Raw genomic sequence first — 24,781 nt, forward strand, 5'->3', positions numbered from 1 at the left:
CAGGGGCATCCAACGCTTAGGACGTCTGGGTTCATTCTCCACCACTGTGAACAATTCTCTCTCTCTAAAATTAATGCTTTTTTGTGTGGATTCTTCCCTCCACACTTTCATCCCATTATTGACTCAAGTGCATATCTCATATTATTATAATACTTGTAGTATTGCCATATGCAGGAGACAATAACCCTGTGGAGCAGGGGCACCCATGTGGGTAGGGTTAAAATTGTGTTTTTTAAAAATGCATTTTTATAACACGTATAGACACTGTATTTTGTCACTAAACTACTTTAATAATACATTTCTATCTATGAATAAATAAGCAAGTTATATTTAGGTGTTGAAATGAATGCAGGGCTTTGTAGAATTCTTTTTCAGGAGGGTTCCACTACCCTGGCTAATCTAGGCCCAACCTGAAAACTGTCCAACAGAAAATAATCTTGCTAGTTGTCTCTTATAGTACTTTTTTCCCACCACAATTGCAAATTAGATCTTTAAATATATTAAAACATGCATTAGGTTTGGTATGAAACACTCAGATCTAGAAAACCTTGCAGAGTCAGGCTTGTTCACAATGGTGGTGATATGAACCAGATGTCAGAAAGAAAGGCCTCCTTCATTGTAAGGAAAATAAATAAATAAATGAATCAGAAAAGATTTTCCCAGCTCAAATGTGTTAAAATGAGCACAATAATAAATAAATAAACCATAACTATAAGAATTTGTATTATTTGCCATGTTAACATTACACAGATACTAGGTAACACAGATTCCCAAATGTACACCTGGATGTCACAGATGTCACACAACTCTTTCCAAAATTACGGGCATTTTAATGACCTTCGTCCCTTTTTGCTGCACTCTTGGAATGTGTTCCTCTGGATTTTGGAACATGGCTGCAGAGATCTGCATGTATTCAGCATTAGAGGCGTTGGGCAATAAAGCCAGCCTTGCAGCTGATGTTCATATTTCTTCCATAGAAATTGGAAGGGGCTCAGTGCAGGTTCTTCTTCTATATACTGTCTGTACAGGATACTGACACTGATCCATGCTAAAAACCTTTAAAATAGCAGTGTTGACCAAGAAGTCTGTCATATTTAAATTTTATGGCATCATTGACTGTGTCAGAGAAGTAGTGAATGTTGCTTCCACCAAGGAGCTACAAAAACCTGGTGGTATGAACCATTTTACTGCCAGAATGGCCACTGAATAAATGTACATTTGGATATTATATACAAATTTGCAAGTATGAGTATAACAAAAATAGGCAAACCCACCAATTTTAACCTTTCATCTCCAGTTGGTTCAAATGCATAACCCGCCCCCCCCCCATCTTATTCTATTTATTGCTATTATTGTATAGTATTACTGTGCTGTACTGTGTAATTGGTACTGGCTGCTAAATGTCTGTCTGTCCATACATTTGGCCCCATAGCGAACAGATCCAGATGTTGAATATGTTAATCATATAAAAATGATTTTAATATAATTAACACTTTTAACACCTGGTTACAGCCATGGACCAGATAAAGCAGGAGTATTCACTCCCAGTCCTGGAGGACCACTGTTCAGCAAAGTTCAGTGATTTCAGTACCACGACACCTGGTTCAAGTGTTTGTTGCCAGGCAGTACGGGGCAGGTGTGTTTGAGCAGGGAAAGCAGAAGCAAGTCTTTCAGCACCAAAACTGAATATCCTTCAACTTCTGCTTGGACAGGTGACGGATGACTTAATCGACAGCTTGCACTGTACCAATACCTCATTATTTTTGTTTTTTTGATGTTTGGTGGTTTTCTTACAGGATCTAAAGGTGTTTTACATGAAAATAGTGAGACGGTATCCATTAAAACAACTCATTGAGAAGCAAAATCATCAGGCTTTTCTTTATCCCCAGGGATCGATAATTGTAATCAAGGACCATTTAGTGAAAGTGTAGAGAAAACATTGTTTTTTGTGCGAAACTTAACAGCTTTATACCTAGATACAAAATGTACAATAATTTACAAGCAAACCATCACCACCTCGTTTCCACCGTCAGGACGTTTCATACTTTATAAGAGAAACAATATTGCTCAGCTTAAAGCAGGAAGCCAGCAATATTGACAATGTATATTGAGGTAAGAACAAAGAAAGAATGTGCAAATGTAAAAAAACAAACAAACAAACAAACAAAAAAACATAAAAATGTAGGTAGTGCTCCACAGATGTGTTATGGTTTGATCTGGCGGCACAGACAGCCAATCTGCGTGATGCAGCTGGTAATGCCTGAAGGGACGGGCTGTGTGGTTTCTCCACGCCATGATGCCAAAGCCTCCAGGGCCTCTTTGGGGTTGCTGGGTGCCAAATCATAAATGGTGTAGATGGCAGATAGTTGCACCTCCCATGGCACACCTACATGCAAAACAAAGATCAAAGTAAAAACATGTATTTAACAAGTCAATTTTAATTCATTCATAAAGTGTTCCAATTCATACAGTACATACCTTGCGTTATTGCATGTTTTCCAAAGAGGTTAATTGCTTTTGCTACATTCTGAACGGACTGGCATGTCTTCTCCTTAACGCCCAGTTGACCAAGTCTCCCTATTCATAGAATGCATGTTAAAACAAACAAACAAACAAACAAAAAAAGTAAACACAAGAAGATAAACAAAGACTGCAAAGATACACAAAACATGTCTATTGTACAGGATATTAACTGTATTATGTGCAGGGTGACTAACATTTTAGTTCATCTGCTCTGGATGATGCTCATTTAGATTTCTTACAATTTTGTCAATAAATAGTATTCTGTCAATGAGCTCAGTGTTCTTCATTGGTCTTTTTAGTGACCAGATTTGAACGTAATAGGACATCTTTTACATGTAGCAAATCCGGCTGATAAATGTTGAAGAAAAGGTTGAAGAATTGATGCTGGTTTGAGAGTAGGTCTAGGCGATTTGGTTTTTGATTTTATATATATATATATATATATATATATATATATATATATATATATATATATATATATATATATATATATATATATATATAAACTATTACAATATTTAAATACATTTTTACGACAGATTCTTGTAAACTACAATTCAGACATTCTCCTGTACTGAGTACTGTGATTTTATTTATTATTAAACATCTGCTGCTCTTCATCTAATTAAACCAGTATAATTGCACTGTTTGTGATGAAACTTGCATGATGAAACACTGCACTAACAATATCCTCCATATGCCTAGAAAAGCAAATTGTATATCACGATAACAAAATCTATCATGATACGATAAAATACCGTCATACTGCCCACCTCTATTTAAGAGCCCTACCCTTATAGGGTATAGAAGGGTAACAGTGGGTGTCCCAAAAAATATAAATAAAATTTTAAATATTAACTTATAATCTATAGTGGGGAACAAAAAGACTGTTTGACAAACTATATGACCATTATATTTTAAATCATGATGAGCAGCAGAATTCTCCTTTGTCTATTATCTGTGTTTACTCTGACTGACTGATCCACATAAGATTGTTGTAAAATATTAACTTATGAATTTATGTATAAATGCAATCTGAAATCTTTTCTCTGTTCCAAATCCAGTCCATAACCAAATTACAGAAATGGGCGATGCCAGGTACTTCGTGGTAACTTCGTGGTAACATCTGGCAGTGTGTTTAATGAATGCACGCCCATTGGCAACCCATTATTTTGTATTCGTATTTACACAATGACTCACCAATCAGTCTCATCACTGCTGCCACGCAAACGTCTCGGATCGGCGTTTGCTGTTGTCTGGGCTGCGTCACCCATGCATCCATGACTGGCCACAGCTCTTTCCTGAATAAATGGGTAAATAAACAATTCAAATAAATATATTTTAATAGATATCTTTAGTTTATCAAGCCAGAAGACTGAAAGTAGCACCACATAGGTGAACTCATGCAGGCAGTACCTGATGATATTGTCATGAGTCCACTTCCATCCTAAGTGTGCACACAGAAGGTCCAGGGTAAAGATGTATTCCCAGGCCGCGGGGCAGAGGTCTTCACCATGACGATCATGTTTCTGGAATTTCAGGTCCTCATCCACGAGCAGTGCGTGCAGTGTGCTGCTGATCATTTTATAGATGTTATCTGGAGGCCTCTGTAAGAAATTACCAATTGATATTCAGTGCATGAACATCCTTTTGTAAATATAAGAAATAGGGCAGTTCAGTGCAATCTGAAACCAAACAACAGCAAATAAAACAAACAGTTCTTTATTGATGCTGAATGCTAATGCTGCAAATTAATAATACAGTTAAATATGCTATTTGGACAAAAGTATTGGAACACCTGCTCATTTACTGTCTATAATCAAGGTTATTTACATTAAAAAAGGGTTTCCTGCTTTTGTTGTAGTAACTGTCTCTACTGTCCAAGAAAGACTTTTTGCTAGGTTTAGGGGCATTGCTGTGAGGATATGATTGCATTTAGTGACACGATTGTTAGTGACATCAGGAGGTTGAATGATCACCACCCCACCTCATGCTCAACTCCTCTTCCTACTGAATGGAGCACCATCATTCTAGGAGTACACCTTTAGTTCCACTGCTCAATAGCTCACATGATTTTTACATTATTAGGCCTGCCACAATAATTATATTATCGTACTATATATAGACTTGACCTATTTGACAACCTTGATATTACCTTGATATGACTCATTATATAGCCAAAGAGATGCCACCATTAAACACAACCAAAAAACTGCAGCTTTTAAAAATATGCTGCAAACTTTTAACAGGAAGCCCTAAGTGCCAGCAAATAAAAAAAAAAACTAATAAAATTACACATCTTCCAAAGTATTATTAATTAAAAGTTTATTGCACTGTGAAATGTGTTTTATTGTTTGACAATTGCAGTATTATGCTATTATATTTTAATTATATCAGTGGCATAAAAACGGTATAAATTTACAATAATATTGTTTAGCACAGTCATCCAAAAAAAAAAAAAAAGGTCTAGATATTATTGGTTGTAGGGCAGGGGTGGTATGGCCAAACATGTTTTACTATAAGTAAGTTTTATGTACTTTAAGTAACTTTTTAATTCTGACAGTTTATCACAATTTCTTTCAGTATTGGAACTTTCTATAGATTTGCAGCTTATTTTTGTGTCAAGAGTACATAGAACATTCAGTCATTTATTATATATAATATAAATAATACTTTTATCATATATCATATATAACTAAGGCTTTGTTGCTTGTTTATTGTGCAAACTGCATCATAGCAAAAACCTCTAAAATTGGCTCATCAGTGGTTCATTTAGTACAAAATACACCTATTTAACAGCTGAAGTACAGAACAAATATTTTAAACATTAAAACACTGCTGTCAAGTCAGCTCTACCCCAGGAAAAGCTGTTGTTTCTCAACACTCACCGCAGTGTGTTGAGAAAGAGAGAGAGAGAGAGAGAGAGAGAGAGAGAGAGAGAGAGAGAGAGAGAGAGGCAGAGTGAGTTGTTAGAGTAGCTCTGTTTATGTTCAGTGTGGCTGAACACATCTCTCGCCACTGTCTCTCAGCTCAGCTGGTTAACGACCTCTCCTCTAACCTTGTAATTATTAGCCGACAGCAGCGGTGGGCTTCGGACACAAAAAAACCCCTGCAGTCCATGTGCAGTGAGTGTGCGTGTACTCTCTGATGCTAGTCTATTCTTGCTAGCCACCTGTTAGTGCTACGTGTTCGATCTAACTGCATATAAATTACGCAGAGCTAAATGTCTTTCTGTGCTTTTCGCTGTAAACTACGGTATCACGGTATGTAAGAAACACGGCCCATAGGATGAGATTTAAGCACGATCTAAGTAAATATTGCCCCAGCCTCCTGGTGCAATGTGTAGCAATCAAAACTGAAAATCTGCTTTCGATGCAAAATCTCTATACATGAAAAGAAAGTTCTAAGAATACACAGGAATATCTTTACAATGATTTAGCACTGTTTGTGTACAGTGACATGAACTGACAGGGTACAGAAAGTTCCAGGTAGATGTGAATGAAAATCAATAATAATAATAATTTTTTTTAATTAAATAAATGCAAAAAAAAAAAATGTTAAGAGCACAAGGAACTAAAGTCTTTTGGAAAAGTTCTGGCTTAAAAGTAAATGTGCACTAGAGTCTAATTTAGGTTTGCGCACTTATTTTACCTTAAACTGATAAACAAAATATGTAATTTGACCAGAGGCCCAAATTTTGCATTAGACTATCTTAAATAGACAAATAGTGAGTCAAACTTTTCAAAGTGCAGGAAGTAAGAAAGACGGCCGCTTACCTTGTCCCAGTGCAGATAAGCGGTAAGGTAGTCTAAAATCTCTCCCTCTGCTTTCAGCTTGCTCACTATATGAATGGCTTTGCACAAGGATCCCTCATAGGGCAGAATGCTCGGCCATGTGGTCACCATAAATAAAATCAGCTTTGAAGCGTCAGAGAAATCTGTGGGTAAGATAAAATGCAAGGTTGTCGTGACCATGTGACAAGAAAAGGATCTATGAAAACCAGCCAATAAAGCCTCTCTTAATTAAGCATATTTCAGTAAACACATATAAATGAAATGCCACTGATACATGACAACAAGACGAAGAACAAACTCACTTTCTTTCAGAAGACTGTAGGCGAGGGCACGGGCTTTCTGAACATCTCTTCTCTGGCGACACAGGCCTGCATAGACTCTAAAAATGGATTGCAGAAATTCCTGCTTCCAAGCAGCTCTCTGTGCCTTGAGTTTGGTTAAAATAACGGTCATGAACTCGTCCGCAGACCACTGATCGAGACAGAAAGGAATTATTACAAGCGTCAGTACATGTGTACATCTGTAAATGTGCATTGGACACTGACAAACAAGAGTATGCCAATGTTTCAATAAATAAATAAATGCTCTGTTGAGGACTCTAAATACTGCCTAATTCGAGCCCTGGAATAAAACCGATGTCCTAAGACATAACATTTATGCATAAACATAAATTGAACTGCATAAACAGTTCAATTTCAAGATCATGGCTAATTTGTGTGGTGTACAGTTGGGTTGACTTCATACTTCAAATGACAAAAGTAATGCAAGAGATGCAAGTAACAATGTGGACCAATGACAGTCAGCAATAGGTCTTAGAGCAGAAGGAGGTATGGATTAGGACCAAATCACAGAGACACAATGTAGATGAGGCAGTAATTGCAGTGAGGGGGAGGTCTCAGCAGAAACAAGGTAGCAGTCACAGCCAATCATAGTTAGAGGGACGTCTCAAGACATACAACAGAGTGATTAAGGCCCGGACACAGTCAGAGGAGGTCTTAAAAGGAACAAGGCGGCAATTAGGACCACTTGCACTCAGGGGGAGGTCTCAGAACAAACACCATAGCAATTGGGATTAATCAGTCTGAGAAGAAAAAAGGAAGCATTAGGACCAGTTGCAGTCAGCAGGAGGTCTCACAACAAACAAGGAAGTGATTAGGGCCAATAGCAGTGAGGGGGAGTCTCAGAACAAACACCACAGCAAGTAAGACTAATCAGTCTCAGAAGAAAAATGGCAGTATTAGAGCCAGTAGCAGTAAGGGGACCAACTATCCAGTCAGGGGAAAGTTTCAGGTCACATGACAAAGATGAAAAACTATAGCCAAAAGCCAACCAACCAACCAAGCAAGCCATTTTGGCCCATTTTGTGGAATTTGATGTCAAATTCCTCAAGAAGCAAGCGTAACAATCAAAACAGACCTAAATATAATGCAAAACACAAGCACATTTTCTGACACAAGATTTTCTCACTGTGTTGTTCAAACAGAAGGTCTTCATAACTCAACCTTACATACACATTTAAAACCATATTTGTAGCAGGAGAGAAAGCTTAGGTGGAGTATTTTCAAAAATCTCTTTGTGAGTGATCTAATAACACCCTGCTGTGTGGATGGAAGGTCATAGCTCAGAGAAACAAACCGAATTATATATATATAAAGAAGAAATAGTGAGTGATGTGAGCCAATGCCATAGTAGCCGTGATGTATCCCAACACAGTGACCACACCCATTTCTGAACTATTGAGACTATTAGAATCAACATTGGACTTTTTTTTTTTTTTTTTTTTAGCTTTTTTTTTAACACACTTGTTAGTTCAGAGCTAGGCTTACAAACATTTAATAAATCAACATAACATGTCTCAAATTGACATGATGCAGTAAAGCAAAACTGAGACTGACCTGGTTGGTACAGAAGTCTGAAATTACAGACTTTTCCTCGTCTCTTAGAACAGGAACTACAGATATTCGTCCAAGAAACACATGACTCTTGATCACAGGCAATACGTCAAAACACGACTCCTGGAGTTTTTCAATCGCTTCAGAGATCTGGGACTCGTTTGTTTTGGTCTTAGGTTTGCCCTCTGTTCTCTGTTCACGACTGCCGTGATGGCTGCCTGACAGACTGTGCGCTGGATGGAAGGATGTTGATTCTGTGGCATCTGTTGGCTGATCATTATTAAGCGGCATGGGAGAGGCAGCATTAACAGGACTAGGTGAACAGACGTCGAGCCTGAGCTTCTTGGCACTTTTTGGAAGTAGTACATTCGCTCCTGTCCTTTTTACTTTCTGCTCCGTCTTGGTGAAGGCCGTGGATGAGGAGTTGATGGTTTTGTTACCCGAGATCTGATTAACGGAAGGTGGCGAGGTTCCGCTCTCGCTGCCTCCCCTGCTGAGGTTAACGTTACCTCTCAAGATGTTCAGAGTCCGCGCTTGGGCAGAGAGTTCTGGATACATGGTGTCCAGCATTTGCATGGAGTTCTCCTGAGAAGCGGTGGGAGACGAGGAGTTCAGAGCCGATGAGGGCAGTCTTCCTGGGACGGGAACGGCATGTTTTGGAGTCGCAGATCCAAACTGCAACGGGGAAGAGGGAACTCCTCTAGATGGCGAGGGAGTGGTCAGACAAGGAGACCTCTTTGCTTCATTTTGAAGACTTGACTCAAGACAAGATTTGGTTGGTTTAGGAGTAAATGGTCCTTCTGATGGTAGCCAGGCAGGCAATTGTACATTGGCCGTAATCAGAGTATGGTGCTTTCCAACTTTCGGAGGCGTTGCGGTCAATGGCATAACTACAGGAGGTAGAGGTGGACCCATTTCTGTGCGAACTTTTCTAATAGAGTCTGGAGATGGGCTTGACGCAAGTGCATCTCTGGTGGCAAAAACTGTGAGAGGTGATGGATTCTGTTCTTTATCCATTCCAGACAATATTACTGGGTTTTCTATAGCTGGACTCTGTGGACAAACATCCTGACGATTAACACTTAAGTCCACTGCTTTTGTGCTTTGCTCACTTAGACCAGAGGAAGGAACATTGCAAACCTTTTCAACACTGGAAGTCTTGGAAGCTCCAGATTCATTTTCCTCATTATTATTATGTGCATCAGTGATTTGCAGGGAGTTCTGCAGAAGATTCACAGATTCATCTTTGTGCTTCTCTGCCGATGCAGTCTCATGGTCACCATTTATCACAGCATTATCTTTGGGTAGTATGGCCTTGCATAGATTTTCTGTATTGTTTTTGTCATCTAAACAGGCAGCATCTGTCTTATTCTCAGGTAAGTGTATAGTTTTGGATAATTCGAGATGTCCTTCTTCTTCAGTTTCAGAATTTGTTTTCTTAAAGTGATCTCCAGGTTTTTGCTTTTCAACTGATAGTGGCACGCTGTTCACATTCTCAAGGGAATTCTTTGGCTTTGACAAAATCCCTCTGACTTTTCTCTTCAGACCAAAGAACTCTTCCTCATCTGATATTTCCTCAGGCTGTATAGGGCCTTCAACAGAAACATCACTGATCTTGGTAGGGGAGGAATCCTGTTCTTTTTTGTCAACACTGCTCTGATTTTCAGTGGCCGTTGGGTCTGTTCCTTCAGTGGTGCTCTCTGAGGTCCAGCTGCCATGGATTTCCTCTACTGTCCTTTCTGGCTCTGTGGCAGCAAGTCTTGCTGAATTCAGAGAAATCTCAGAACGGTCATCAGACGTATTTGCTTTAGCTACAGAGTGATCCTCAATAGACGGAACGTTATCATCAGTATCTAGGCACTTGTGGTCAGCATTTACAAGCTGGTGACCAGGACTTAAACTTTTACTGGTTACATCATTACAAGGTGCGTTAGGGATTTCCCTGCCAACAGACTGTGGCTGAACGTTGATAGAAGTCATGTGGTCTTCCATAGAGCTCAGCTGTGATTCTGTTAAGTTGGTGTCTGGTTTTGTTGTAACACACTCCCCTTCATGTTCACTCTGTAAACCTACTGATGGAACTTCACAGGGCTTCAAGTCTTCAAAGATTTCCTTTGCCTCGCACAGTTCTTCCACTTCCATTTCTTGGGTATCTGACAAAAAGCTGTTAGTGACTTCACTGCCAGCATCATGAGGAACTAATGATGATATGTCTGGGTTTACAAGGCTTGCTTCTGAAAAGGAGCCAGGTGAGGCATTGGCAGATGGAGTAACTACAGCATCCTCTGCAGGTCTTGGCTCTGTGACCTTGACTGCTGATTTTTCACAATCATAATCAATGGACGAGGAGCTCTCCTTTAGACCCGATCCGGATATATCATCATCCAGCTCAGCCTGAAACAAACATGATATGGATGTTAAAGGTCTTCACGGTGTAAGACTACTTAGGAAACTTGATGCAACTCATTTTACTCAACTGAATAAAAGATGCTCAATTTATTCATTTATTAACTCATTAACTGAAAACAAATCCCACATTTTTTGTGTGGCCACTATCAGGGTTCCCACTCTTTTTAGGAAAACATTTTCCAGGCCATTTTTCAACATACATACAATCAGCACAATAAAACATGTGCATAAACAGTGCCCAACATCCTCATTTTTAAATACACCTGTCACCAAATTGAGAGCAACTGACATTGAGCTAGACTTAACATAGTTGACCGATGCTAGCTGGCAAGAAAACGTTGGCTGAAAGAGTCGCCAACACTTAAAGAACAAATAACGGTTACTGACAATGAACTAAGCTTGCCAATATAAGAGGCATATGTGTGCATACAGTAAGAAATTTACAGATATGCATCTGCCAATACCTGTGTACATTACTCAGCTTTGAGGGTCATTACTGGAGACTTTTACAACAGGTGGTGCCTTGTGGTTCTGCATCAGGAGGTCAAAATCAGGCTTCAATATCTTTAAAACTCATTATCTTTAAAACTAGGCTGCGGAATTTGTGTTCTGAATGTGTATTTGGAGGGCTGAAAAATTGCACAGCATGGCTGGTCCCCTTTACCAACATTAATCAAGCATGTTTAGCAATCTTACCAATTCATCAGAAAGGGGCAACGGCGACAAGGCTGCAGGTAAAGGCTGGAAAACGTCCAGAATCTCCCACACATCTGTGCCGTTTCCCCAGCAGTCTCTTTCTGATGAACGATCACTGCCTTTGTCAATCCATGTGCTACTTTGATTATGCTTCTCTGACCCCTGGCTCCTTTTCCTCTTCGCCCCTGTTTTCTTATTCCTTTGTTGTCTGCTTGGACTGCTTTCCTCTTGGAATGAGGCTTCAGACTGACTCTTCTCAGAAGACACCTTCAGCATGGAGCTGAAGATCCCTGGTGCGTCAGACATACTTCCTTTAGCAGGAGTTGAGGTAGAGGATTTTGAAATCTGCTTTCTACAAGGACTGAGCGGCAATAATTGAGGTGGACATCTCTGAAGTCTGACTGTAGACATGGTGGATAAGTGCTGATTTTCTGCAGTTTTGAAAAAGGCTAGTTATTTTCAGAGCAATGGGTTCACTTAACAGAGTGATGAAGAAAAAATTATAATAATTAATTTTTTTTTTTAAATAGTTACCATTTAAGTCCAACATTTCTGTGGTTTGGGAAAGCGGCTCCATACAATGCCAGAGTTCCTCTAGGAGCATTCTAACTTTAGCTGAATAGGAAAAAAGATTTATAAAGTTCATAAGTTCATAATCTTTATAGGCATTGTGTGGCAATGGGGCAACAGCTTTTACTATTAAATACCTTTATCAATTTTTGGCTCCAACTCCGTCTGTGTAGACATACATCTTTTCTCTGTTAAAAAAGAAAACAATTTAGTATACAGCTGATACAGATACTTAAATGTATATTTTAAAAAATGTGACCGTTACATCATGATTTGATTATTACCTTTCTTAACTTCTTTTTCCAATTTCTCAAGTTTTGCCTATAAAGGTTAAAACCACACATCAATAACCAAATAAAACAGAGTGTCTTTCAAAGGTATTCAACTCACTTAAAGGCCAATAAAGATATTTGTCTTTATAACAACTGGCAAATTGTTCCATACAATATATTGTATTATATCGCCGCTGTCCAATGAAAACCATCTCTATTTTCTCCTTTTTTAGTTTTCTCCATGTTTGAACCCTGTAGCTACTCCGTGCACTGTGTGTATTAGTATAATTCAGGATGAACAGACCAATAAAAATGCTCGGATTAAACTCTTATTTTACACTGACTTAAGTTAAGTACAATTTGGCCTTTTTCTGTAAAGTCACCATTTTACAAAACAATTTATGTTTTGCATTGGACAGTGACAATATCTCATTTTTAATAAAACTTTGCTATAAAATACAAAAACAAACCCAGGTACCTGTATTCTCCCAAGATGTTCTTCAAGCCTGCATTTGTCTCTTTTCATTTCCGTGATTTCATTGTTTTGTTTGAGTTTTGTGTCTATATATATCCACAGAAAAAAAGGAACAACAATACAAGAATAACTTTAGTTGATTAAACTTGCTGCCTCTACAACAACCTAAACCATGTATTACGAATGTGGGGGGAGTAACTGAATACAGACCTTCAAGCACCAGGAGTTGATTTTCGAGATTACTTTTTCTGCAGAAACAAATAAAAGCAGACGATTTAGAAGAACACTTGAGCAACCTTAAGGAGCAGCTCTGCGTTTCAGTTTTCCAAGTACTCACAAAATCAATGTCTTGGCATTCTGCAACCTCAGGTTCTCCACCTCCTCCGCTGCCTGCTGACATATCCTGAGGGAATCCTTTTTAAACCAAATGAGCCAGAACCACATTAAAAGACTCAATAAAGAAATCCATTACAGCAAAGAATGTATTACTGAAGATGAATAGTGATCGTTCTAACTTGAGTTTTCTGCAGGTCTTCTTCTAGCGTTTCCTTTGCAGATCTCAGCTTTGCACACTCTAGACTTTGGGTTTTTGCTCCATCTGTGTGAGGAGAAATGGTAGAACATGATTAAGCAGATATGATCTTCTCCCAGACTCATATGCATCTACAACCTTCTATCTGAAGGCCTCAGAAAGCTCATTGGAGCTTTACCAATCAAGAGCCAACCAAACTAAATGAATGAGGTTTAAATATGGACAGGCTCCTCCAAAATCCTATCTGAGCATGTCCTAATTATCTGCAGCTGATGTGCTGCACCTGATTGTAATTTTAGGCATTTCAACTAAAAATAAATGTGCGGGGTCCCTTAATTTGTTCCTCACAGGAAAATGGTATTTTTTTTATTAATTACATTTCACAGATGATTCTTTTAAAGACGTTTCCCTAGTTATTGTTCACGTGAAGATCAAAGGTCCAGATGTTTAAACATATTTAAAAAGACATGGGGTGTCCCAAATTTTTCACATGACTGTACAAAAAGTGCTCTTAGCCATCTTGACATTTTGACTGTGTGTACTTTCAGCAATTTTTACTCCAAACATCTTGGCTGATCAGCTACATTTCCTGCATTTAATAGCTACATTCACTGGGATTTCACTCGCAGTAGACACTACTGTATTCAGACGTATTAATGTTTGAGTCTGAAAACAGCTGGAACACAGAAAAGTTCTGATGATTTTGTACCTTCTGCCATCTGCAGACTGCCTTTCAGCTGCTCATTCCTGAAAAAGAGAACATAAACATCATAGACAAAATAAGCAAAGTGAACAAGCAGTGTGTGCACATAATCCATGACTATGTAGTATGAGGGGTCTTACAAAGCAAGTGTTTTGGCATTCTCCTCCCTCAAGCTGTCCACCTCCTCAGATCTCCGTTGATAAGACTTCAAAGAAGTCTGAGAAAGAATCAGAACAAAAGAATAAAATAGCACAGGCAAACAACACAACCACTGGATTCTACTCAGTGAAATGACCACTGAGACGTACACTGTATAGACAAGAGTATTGGGACACCTGCTCATTCACTGTTTTTTCCAAAATCAAGAACATGGAAAAATAAGTGAATCCTACTATTGGTGGAGTAACTGTCTCCACTGTCCAGTAAAGGCATTCTACTAGATTTCGGAGCACTGCTGTGAGGATTTGATTGCATTCATCGACAGGAGAGTCAGTAAGGTAAGGATGTTGGATAATCATCACCCCAACTCATGCCAAAAGTACCATCATTCCAGAGAACACAGTTCCACTGCTCCACAGATCAATACTAGGGGGCATGGTGCCAATAGGTTCATGTTGGCAGTACTTTTCTACAGGGACTGCATTTGCACATCTGCATCAGCAATGGGTGCAACTTAAAGTAGCTGAATGCATTCACTGTGTCCACAAATATTTGGACATAGAGTGTAGACGTAGAGGAGTTCAAGGAGTAGCTCACCTTTGTTTCTTCCAGTTCTGCCTTAACAGCCTCAAAATCCATAGTCTGCTTTTCTAAAGGGCCGAGTTTCAGCAGCACCTCATCCAACTGTGTGTGCAGCTTGCTGCTCTCCCTGCAAAAAGAAAATCACATCTCAGAGTAATAAATGGTGCTTAATTTAGAGAACATTTAGCAGGAGGTCTTCCTATAAACTGTATTATTCTTTTTGGTGTTTGGCCAATTACATCCCAGTCCAACAGTTGGAACAATCCATGGGTTTACTTCAAGACAATTTCAGCTGCCGCGGTTCCGTTACAAGCTACCAGACTTTCTAATATTTTCATACTCATAGTTTTTAAACAAATACTACACAGATCAGCCAAAACATTTTGTAAATATTTTAAACACAGAATTATCACATGTTCAAATCTTCACTGCATCCATAGTATATATCAAACCTGTATATTTAAATTGCTTTAATTGCTTTAAACCAGTGCCAAATATTTAAATAGCAATATCTTTACTGGAATACCAATAATTGCACACATTTATTCAGTATTGTCATTCATCTGCTGATACCTGCTCATCTTTCTTTATTCTTTATTACTGAACTGCCTTTCATCTCTGATTAGGTTCAAATGCATTTTTTTTATATTTACCTTTAATTATTGTATTACTGTGCTGTATTGTGTAACTGGTACCTGCTGCTATATTTCCTTCGATCATTGATATTGATACATAGAGAGATACTGTACATAGAGAGTATGTATAGAGCATGTATAGTGTGTGTATAGAGTGTGTATAGTTTCAGTTAATATGTATATATATTCAGTATTTCTATTATAAATAATAATAATAATAAATATCTGTGTTCTTTTTTTACTACCACGATACCAGTGCTCCAGATACTCTGGCACCTTAAGTCATTCTGACAACACATTTGAAATCAAGTGAATCAAGATACAGAGAGGATAAAGTCTTACCTCTGGGATTTCTGAAGCTGTAAGAACTAGTTAAGGAAAACAGACAGCATGAAGAGAAAAACACTCTACTTTTTTATCGTAAACATAAAAGGAATATGATATTACAACTTTCCAATATCTCTGAGCCTACCTACTTCCCCTGAAATAAAAAGAAATAATCCACACCAGCTGAACACTGTCCTACAACTTATAAAGACACATTAGAAACCCTGGGTTAGAACAGGAACTGCAGCTCTTGCTGTGATTTATCAACACACCAACGTAATCTCCTCATCTGCGTTAGACCCATTCGGAGTTAAACACATTACAGCTGGTAAAGGATATCATCGCACTTCTCCTTGTATTCGCTCAGGAGGTGGCTGGAACAAAAAATAACAAGAGTTGCCATGGTTACAATGAGAAGCCACCCAGTTGACAGCTAGCAGGTCAATGTCCTCCACAGTCTCCGCTCACTGTGAGGCTGTGCTCCACAGCATTTATTAATGCTTATAGCGACGCTGGCCTGTGTAGAAGGTTAAACACGTATGTATCCGGTGCTGAGAGCATCCTGAGCAATCTCGGCCCCATGTGTCTGTTTCTGTGGACATTTTCTAATGAATCATGGTCTAGTGTTTTCCCCCACACATGCTAGATCTCGTCGCCTGCAGATAAATAGATCACCTATAAAAGTATATTATGGACTTTATTTGAATAAAAGTATTATTCATATATCATTCATCATTCTTTGGGTCCTATTTTTGCAATCCTCAGGCAAGCCGTCAACCGTGCACTGCGCAGCTTAATTTAGGGCGTGTTAGTGTGTCTTGACTGGGTAAGGTAGTAGGGGTGAGGTGGGGTGGAGGTTGTGGAAGTGGAATCCCCAGAACAAGGTCAGGACCCCGTGCCAAAGCCTCATCTACAGATCCTCTTCATAACCATAGCTCAGTCTCAGCCCAAGGTCCAAGCCCCAGGTAAAAGCCCAAGGCCCAAGCCCCAGGTAAAAGCCCAAGGCCCAAGCCCCAGGTAAACGCCCAAGGCCCAAGCCCCATCTCCATACCCTCAGCATGACCATATCTAAGCCCCAGCACAAGGCCCAAGCCCCTGGCCAAACCCCATCTCTATCCCCTCAGCATGACCATATCATATAACGACGGGAAAAGTATGCCTTGGTCGGCTAGAAATGAGCAAATGGCATGTAGGAAGTCTCTTAATTAATGAATCATGGGTGTGTTTTGGGCGTAACATGCAATAAACCAATCAGCGTGTCACTTGCCATTCCCTTTAAGAGCCAGGTGCGGTCTGACTTTGGCAGACTGCTATTTCAATGGTGCAAAGCAGGAGTGTACGCGCGTTGGGCACGAGCCTGTGTTGACAATTCACTGCCAAGATAGCAACGAACGTCTGACTGTTGACACCTGCCTGGGTTGTTTTCAGCGAAGAAATGGACCTCAACACCCCTCATTTCGAGACCACCACACCCATTCGCATAGATATATTAACAAGCACCGCTGCTTTTTAAACGCTGCAGGCTGAAGGTGTGAAAATAGACTGTTGGCGGGTTGGAAGATAGCAATGAGCATCACGAAGCGCCTGTGTGGGACGTTCCCTGAAGCTCTTCCCCAGAGTCAAAAACTACATTGCTAACAAACACTGGATGAAGACCGTCACCAATCTCTATAAACACATGCTAAAGCCTTCTCTGTATTTCTGAATACTGGTTATGTGGATGATGTACACTATATGTCCAAAAGTTTGTGGACACTTCTTCTAAAGAATTCAGACACTTGAAGTTGCACCCACTGCTGGCACATGTTGACATAAAGCTGGTCTCGCTTTATGTCATCATGTGATTCATGAAAGAATGAAAGGTGTCCCAATACTTCTGTCCATATCATGTAGTTTAATGAAGGCCAATCCATGCCATGTTATTAAACTGTTACTTTTTGCAAAACATGTTTATATAGTTTTTGATAGATTTTTCAGTGCATTTGGTCATATATTTACCGCGATGAGATTGGTGACAGTCCAAGCAGAGTGTGTGTTAGCAATGTTAGCCTAGCTTCTCCTTTTTTTATGAAATAAGCAAACTGATATAAATCTAAATCAGAGGTCAGTGATAAATTATGCTCTTAATTTTTTTTGTTGAACTACAGTGCATTGCAAGATACAGAAATACAATACTAGCGTTTTGCAGAATCATGTCCCAAGTTTGGGGTGGGTAAATAAATAAATAAATAAATAAATAAAAGAGAAGCAGAGACTTAGAAAACCAAGTAGCACTTACTCTGTGTCAATGATCTTCTGCTTCAGTGTCAACAACGCAGCCATGTACTCGTCTAGGCTCTGAAACACATTTAGATAAGATGGCATCATGCAAGTGACAGCAACACTTTAATAGTTTGACACAAAAGCACACTGAACTGTAACTTGTCATAATAACGATAAAAGACTGACGAATGCCGCACCCCTAATTACAGAATCAACACTTATTAACAGAACAGGACAGCTATAATACATAAGGTTGAGAACTGTGGCTGACTGAGGGCTGTAATGTGTCCTCTGTTAAGCATGGTGGTGGCGGTATCATAATCATGAGCAATGTCTATAGGACAACGTCAGGCTATCTGTCCACAAGCTGAAGCTTACCTGTAAGTGGGTCATGCAGCAAGACATCAACCCTATGAACACAAGTAAGTCTACCGGCAAAGGTCGATAAAGCAGGAGGACTGCAACAATCCAAGCCCAGACCTTCTTAACCCAATAGAAAAGTGCTTCATGCAAGGAACTGCACCAACATCACCGAGCTCAAGCATTTCTTTAAGGAGGATTGGGCCACAATTCATCCAACTCATTGTGCAGATTTAATCACCAGTCACTAGAAATGGTTGTCTGGTAGATATAGTAGTAGTCTTTTACTCATCGGTTTACTAAATGCTACATATTTGCATACACTTACTTACATACACTTACACATACTTTATCTAGGTGTAGGACTGATCTGATCACATTTCTGGGTGATTTTTTTTTAAGAAATCCAGAAAGGAGGTTCACACATACACTGACAACCCTACTGACAACTGTCCTGCTCTCTACTACCCCCCCCCCCCTCCTCCCTCTCTCCTGTATACTCCTCCTCAGCTTATTTACAGGCTCTTCGTGACTTTAGAGGGGGTGTGTTGAAGGAGGGAAAGCGTGCAGAGCAGTCTGTGTCTGTCTGTCTGTCTGTATAAGAGTGTATTGCTATATTTACTACTAGTATTGCTAATGTTATAAACATCGCCTAACTGTCAGCTCTGGATCACGAAGAAGCTGTTTTTATTCACAGTGAATCTCAAACACACAGTAAACCAAGGTTACAGCGAGGAAAACTCACCCGATGTAATAAAGTGCAGTTTTCACAGGTTCCAGAAGTGGCCTCAGAGGCGACTCCTCCGGCATCAGCCTGCTTCTCCCCCGGCATCATGGTCCGCACACACCGCTAACACCACCACCGCCGCGACCCGCAGCGCCCTGACTTCATACAACTGACCAAAACAACCCAACGATGCACCGATCTCATGGACACACCGCACCACGTTGACTCAGGACCCCAAACACACACTCACTCACTCACTCACAGGCCCCGATACAGGAACAACGCCTGAACAGAATTAATCCAGTGTTGAAAAAAAAAAACCCAGAAAATCTTAATATAGCTTTACTGCAGCCGGAAAAGAGGAACTGGGGTGTTTAATAAAACAAAGAGGTACAATTTAGATTTTGAGAAAACGAAACACAGCCGTCCAATAAGGCGATCTGTAAAGGCCACCCAAACCAAACACAAACAAACGGCCTGCGCGCCCTCGAGCGCCCAATCCTCAACACGCTCCCTACTCCCTCCGCCTAGCCACCCCGCCTCCGTTTGCGCGTTCACGCGGAGGGCTCGCCACACTAAGGGCTGTCCCAAAGTGATTAGTAAGTGTGAAGGGGCAGTGGGCTGCAAAACCAACCTCCAACAGCGAGTGAGCACTAGAGAGTGACCATTACTCGCACTTGCACCCTCGCACCCCTCGTTTGCGTGCTAGGTGCACGAGCAGGTTGAGTGTCCCAATACATTATTACCACACATTAATACCAGTTTCACTAAAAGTCAAAGAGACTCAGTTTAATCTGTCATAAAATATAACCAGGGCGCTGATTTTCAACATAAAGGATTTAAATATGATTTGGTAGGTTGTGCTTTTTGTGATTGTGAGTGACATTAAAAGCTGGATGTTTCCGGATTTTAATATTTACCATGTATTGTATTATATTAATGATCTTGACAACAAAACATCTGATGTGTAGTGAAAATTGTTTTCCTGCTTGCTCAATATTATACCCATTGTTGTAAGTGGAGAGACTCGCCCGTGTTTTGATCATTTTTTTTGATTGAATTTAAACTTTATTACTGAGAAAATCGTAAAGCTGAATGTGCCCCAAAATAATAACCTCAGACGTTTTCAATTCCCTTCTGTTTTAAATATTTTCTTTATTTGCCTTACACCACATGTATATTATTTAAAGTCTCATGTTTTTTCTTTTTGTTTTTATTTCCTTTCAAAGCACTGTCCATTGCTTAACTCTACATGGTTGTGTAATTGAAATGTTTAATTAGTTTTTTTATTTAGTGGAAATACTCTGTTGTGTATATTTTGTTATAGTTTGTGGGTCACACACATATATATATATATATATATATATATATATATATATATATATATATATATATATATGAAAAATCAGAAATTGGGAGAAAGATTAAATGTTTAGCTTGTGTTAAAAATGTTTGACCACTTATCCGTTTTATCAGCCTCACAGCAGTATTTGTAATAATAGCGGTATTTATCGTGTAAGAAGCAGCGTCGTTTACAAGTGAAGGGACGTGAGGCGGAGTGTGTCCCAATTTTACTCTAAACTCTCAGACGCATTAAACGCTCACTCCCCCTTTATCCGCCCTTCGACAACTTCCAGAAGGGTCTTAGGGTTTATAGGGCGAGAATTGGGACAGGACTCAAAGGAAGTGCAGCTCAGAAAGCAGAACGGAGGAAACAATGTACACAATGTGAGTTCCGGGATTGTTTTCAGTAAAACGTTAGCTATATTTGCTTTTTCTCATAAGACGCTGATTTTAGTCCAGGTCTTCTCCAATGTTTTAATACAGAAAAGTGTGATTGGTGAACTTAAATTTCATAAACGGCAAATACTTTGTTCTCGTGTCTTACTTGGTAAAAAGTGGTGAGACTTTAGTATTTTGGCATCACTGAGAGATCTTGTGGATCCTAGTCTGACTGAACAACGAAGCACGTTGAATAAGAGCGTCTGCTGATTTCGTAATCATGTGGATATACTTACTAGTACATATATTTGGTGGGTCTGTGAGCTACAGATCAGGCAAAATCAAGGCAAGACGTTTCAGACGCAGCCAGGGAGATTTCCAAACAATGTTAAAGTTTAATAAAACACAAATAATTATGCACAAACGAATATACTATATTATACGTGTTATTGTTATTAATTATTATTAATAATAATCATAATAATGTTTTTTTTTTTAATTTTTCATATTTATAAGTAATAAGTAATAAAATGTATGTATATATATATATATACATTTTATTACTTATTACTATATATATATATATATATATATATATATATATATATTTATATATGTGAGTGAGGTGTTGTCTTGGCGCCTTCTAGAGGTAGCTCTTTAGCACAGCTCAGCTGTAGCAGTCTACCACTGAATGAGCTACATTTACATTTACATTTACATTTAAGGCATTTAGCAGACGCTCTTATCCAGAACGACTTACAAAGTGCTTTGCTATTTACCCAAGAAAAACCTCAGCTAGTTAGAATAGACCAATAATTCAAAAGATACCTCTAAGCTTTAGACATTACTAAACACAAGACAATAAGGTGACCATAGTACTCTAATTGTCCAAGTACTCCCTGAAGAGGTGGGTCTTCAGTCTGCGTCTTCAGTCTTCAGTCTTCAGTCAGAGCTTCTATGTTTCTCCACTGTAGCGTGCAGGGGATGTGATGCATTGTCCATGATGGCAAGCAAAGTTCCTTTTTCAGCCACAACTTTCAGCAAGTCCAGTTTGACTCTTACAACAGAACCAGCCTTCTGAATCAGTCTGTTCAGTTTGTTCTTTGCACTTTTGTTGACACCGTTGCCCCAGCACAAAACAGCATAGAATGTAGCACTGGCAGCAACAGACTGGTATAATGGTAGAAAATGTGAGATAAAGGTTTTTGTGTGACAACACCGATATGCTAATAATCTGACTATAATCTGTATGATATGCTAATAAGTCAAGTCAAGTGGGTTTATTGTCATTTCAACTACATACAGAGTACACAGTGAAACGAAACAACGTTCCTCCAGGACCATGGTGCAACATAGACAGTGCATACAAGACATAAGTGCAACACAAACAACAAGTGCAGACAGACAACACAGTACAGACAGAGGATAATAAATAATGACTGTAGTGTGCAAGTTGTGCAATGTGCGGTAATGTGAGTCCAGTGAGGTAGTAAAGTTATTAGTGCAAATGCTTGTGCAAAAAATACTTCCCCTGTTATCTGGGGTAAATGGTTGGAAAGAGAGAGAGAGGGAGAGTGTACGTGTACCAGAAAGATATCAGTTCAGAAGTTGAGTTGTGTTGAGAAGTCTGATGGCTTGGGGGAAGAAGCTATTGCAGAGTCTGGTCGTGTTGGACCGGATGCTGCGGTACCTTCTTCCTGATGGCAGGAGGGAGAACAGTCTGTGTGAAGGGTGGGTGGAGTCATCCACAATGCTGGTTGCTTTGCGGATGCAGCGGGCAGTGTAAATGTCCATGACGGAGGCTGATGAGACCCAGCACAGTTGTATCATCGGCGAACTTTATGATGCTGTTAGAACTGTGTTTCGCAACACAGTCATGAGTCAGCAGGGTGAACAGCAGAGGACTCAGTACACTGCCCTGAGGTGCCCCAGTGTTCATGGTGATGGTGCTGGAGCTGCTGTTCCCGAACCGGACTAACTGGGGCCTTCCTGTCAGGAAGTCCAGGATCCAGTTGCAGAGGGGGGTGTTGAGGCCCAGCAGGCTTAACTTCCTCGTGAGGTTCTGTGGGATGATGGTGTTGAATGCTGAACTGAAGTCTATGAACAGCATTCTGACGTAGGTGTCCTTCTTCTCCAGGTGGGTAAGGGAGAGATGAAGGGTGGTGGTGATGGCATCGTCCGTGGAGCAGTTGGGACGATATGCAAATTGCAGGGGGTCCAGTGAAGAGGGCAGTTGGTTCTTGATGTTCCTCATGACTAACCTCTCGAAGCACTTCATGATGATGGGCGTGAGAGCTACGGGACGGTAGTCATTGAGGCAGGACACCGTGGACTTCTTCGGCACGGGGACGATGGTGGTGGTCTTGAGGCACGTTGGGACAGTGGAGCTGCGCAGGGAGACGTTGAAGATGTCCGTGAGAACATCTGTCAACTGGTCTGCACACTCTCTGAGCACTCTGCCGGGGATGTTGTCTGGTCCTGCAGCTTTCCGTGGGTTGACTCTGCGCAGAGTTTTCCTCACGTCCACTGCAGTCAGGCACAACACCTGTTCGTCCGGCTTGGGTGTGGTTTTTCTCACCAACGTGTTGTTCTGTGCCTCAAACCGTGCATAAAAGTCGTTCAGGGCATCGGGGAGGAAGGCATCACTGTCACAGGACGGTGGCATTGTCCTGTAGTTTGTGATTTCCTGGATGCCCTGCCACATGCGCCGTGTGTCACCGGTGTCCTTAAAGTGGTTGTGGATTCTCTGGGCGTGTGTGCGCTTTGCCTCTCGGATGGCTCGTGACAATTTGGCTCTTGCTTTCCTTAGGGCCGCCTTGTCACCCACTCTGAAGGCCGAGTCGCGGGTCCTCAGTAGCGCACGCACCTCAGGAGTCATCCACGGCTTCTGATTTGGGCGTGTGGTGATGGTCTTGGAGACAGTGACATCATCAATACACTTACTGATGTAGCCAGTGACTGATGCTGTGTACTCCTCCAAGTTAACAGAGTCGCCTTCTGTCGCAATCTGACTATAATCTGTATGATATGCTAATAATCTGACTCCTAATTTCCACTTCTAACAAAACAAGGTCTTGTCACAGTACCCATACTTTCAAAAAAGTGTAATTAATAAAGTGTTTACAGTACGTTTTCCATTCTGATTTTCTGGAGTAAAAACTTCACACAAAAAAAGTCCAGTGCAGGTCCAGTGGATTCAGGCCACTGCCACTGTGATCCAAGCATTGCTGGTTTGAATGCTGGGTCACGCAGCTTGCCATCAGCAGCAGGAGTCAGAGAGAGCACAATTAGCCTTGCTCTCCCAGTTGATGGCACTTCCTCCCTGCATCACTCCTGGTGTGATGTTGGTCAGCACAGGTGGTTGTGTTGGAGCTGGGGAGCTACCTAGCAATGCTAGCAATGCTTCAGTGGCAGATTGAAAAATGAGGAAAAATTACAAATAAATGATTTTTAAAAAGTCAAACACACATTAATTTGCATATTAAGCCATAACAAAGATATTTGAGGTCTGAAGAACATATTCTGACTTTCTGATATTCTATGCAATAATCACGTGTACTATCACATATTATATTGCAGTAGTGAACCAGTCTCCAGGACGGATGGAGCAGCACAGCTTGTATTGACATTCTGAATCTGTACTGCCTCAGGTTTTTTATTAAGCACAAGTAAATCCAGAATATACAGAAATATACAGAAAGAATATACTGGCCTCTTCCTTGTCCTGTCGAAAAGATACAGGGGTGAATCGTGCATGCAAACCAGTGTGCTTATAACCGCTGCTATAAGCATTCTAATAACATCCCTATGAGTCTACAACCAACATACCATCAGTGTGCTGACCTGTGTGGTGTCTGCTGGTACTCTCTGAGATCCAAATGATCAGCTGTAGTCAGATCACAGATTATGCAGTCATGTTTTACTGAACAAACATAGGCAAATGTGGTACTGTACGACTACCAGTCGTTCTTCCCTTACATCTGTCAGTAACCCCTTCATCAACTCCGTGATCTTTGGCAGGCCATTGACTCAGTCGTGCTATCAGTCTGCCTGTAGACTGGGTAGGCTTTTGATTGTGTACCAGCCAGTCTGAAACTCTGTAGCTGAGCTGATGTTATTGTCTGCTGTCTAAATCAGTGCT

The 24,781-nt window shown here is 40.2% G+C and overlaps 1 protein-coding gene across 1 annotated transcript; it reads right to left on the bottom strand.

Annotated features, from left to right (window-relative positions):
- Positions 1-1,760: 1,760 nt before the first annotated feature.
- Positions 1,761-19,147, bottom strand: ice1 (KIAA0947-like (H. sapiens)). Its single transcript, XM_072680202.1, has 22 exons — positions 18,937-19,147; positions 17,848-17,906; positions 15,908-15,943; positions 15,585-15,602; positions 14,623-14,734; positions 14,007-14,083; positions 13,873-13,910; positions 13,147-13,229; positions 12,969-13,045; positions 12,842-12,879; positions 12,635-12,717; positions 12,169-12,205; positions 12,022-12,072; positions 11,849-11,929; positions 11,315-11,745; positions 8,213-10,603; positions 6,620-6,788; positions 6,300-6,460; positions 3,940-4,130; positions 3,724-3,824; positions 2,479-2,577; positions 1,761-2,386 (listed from the first exon to the last, which is right to left on the bottom strand). Exons 1-22 carry the CDS (start codon positions 19,024-19,026, stop codon positions 2,205-2,207), a joined length of 4,605 nt encoding a protein of 1,534 aa, XP_072536303.1. The 5' UTR covers positions 19,027-19,147; the 3' UTR covers positions 1,761-2,204.
- Between the last annotated feature and the right edge of the window lie 5,634 nt (positions 19,148-24,781).

This window comes from Salminus brasiliensis, chromosome 5, assembly GCF_030463535.1.
Source record: "Salminus brasiliensis chromosome 5, fSalBra1.hap2, whole genome shotgun sequence".
NCBI classification, from domain to species: Eukaryota; Metazoa; Chordata; class Actinopteri; order Characiformes; family Bryconidae; genus Salminus; species Salminus brasiliensis.

What these genes read in the sequence shown, in the direction of transcription:
- ice1 (XM_072680202.1), bottom strand. Translation starts at nt 19,026, where the DNA reads ATGATGCCGGGGGAGAAGCAGGCTGATGCCGGAGGAGTCGCCTCTGAG. An exon ending in TGCCCCTTTCTGATGAATTG is followed by an intron (nt 10,604 to 11,314) that starts GTAAGATTGCTA and finishes TGTTTGTTTCAG; the next exon opens with GCTGAGCTGGATGATGATAT. An exon ending in CAGACTTCTGTACCAACCAG is followed by an intron (nt 6,789 to 8,212) that starts GTCAGTCTCAGT and finishes TGTCTCGATCAG; the next exon opens with TGGTCTGCGGACGAGTTCAT.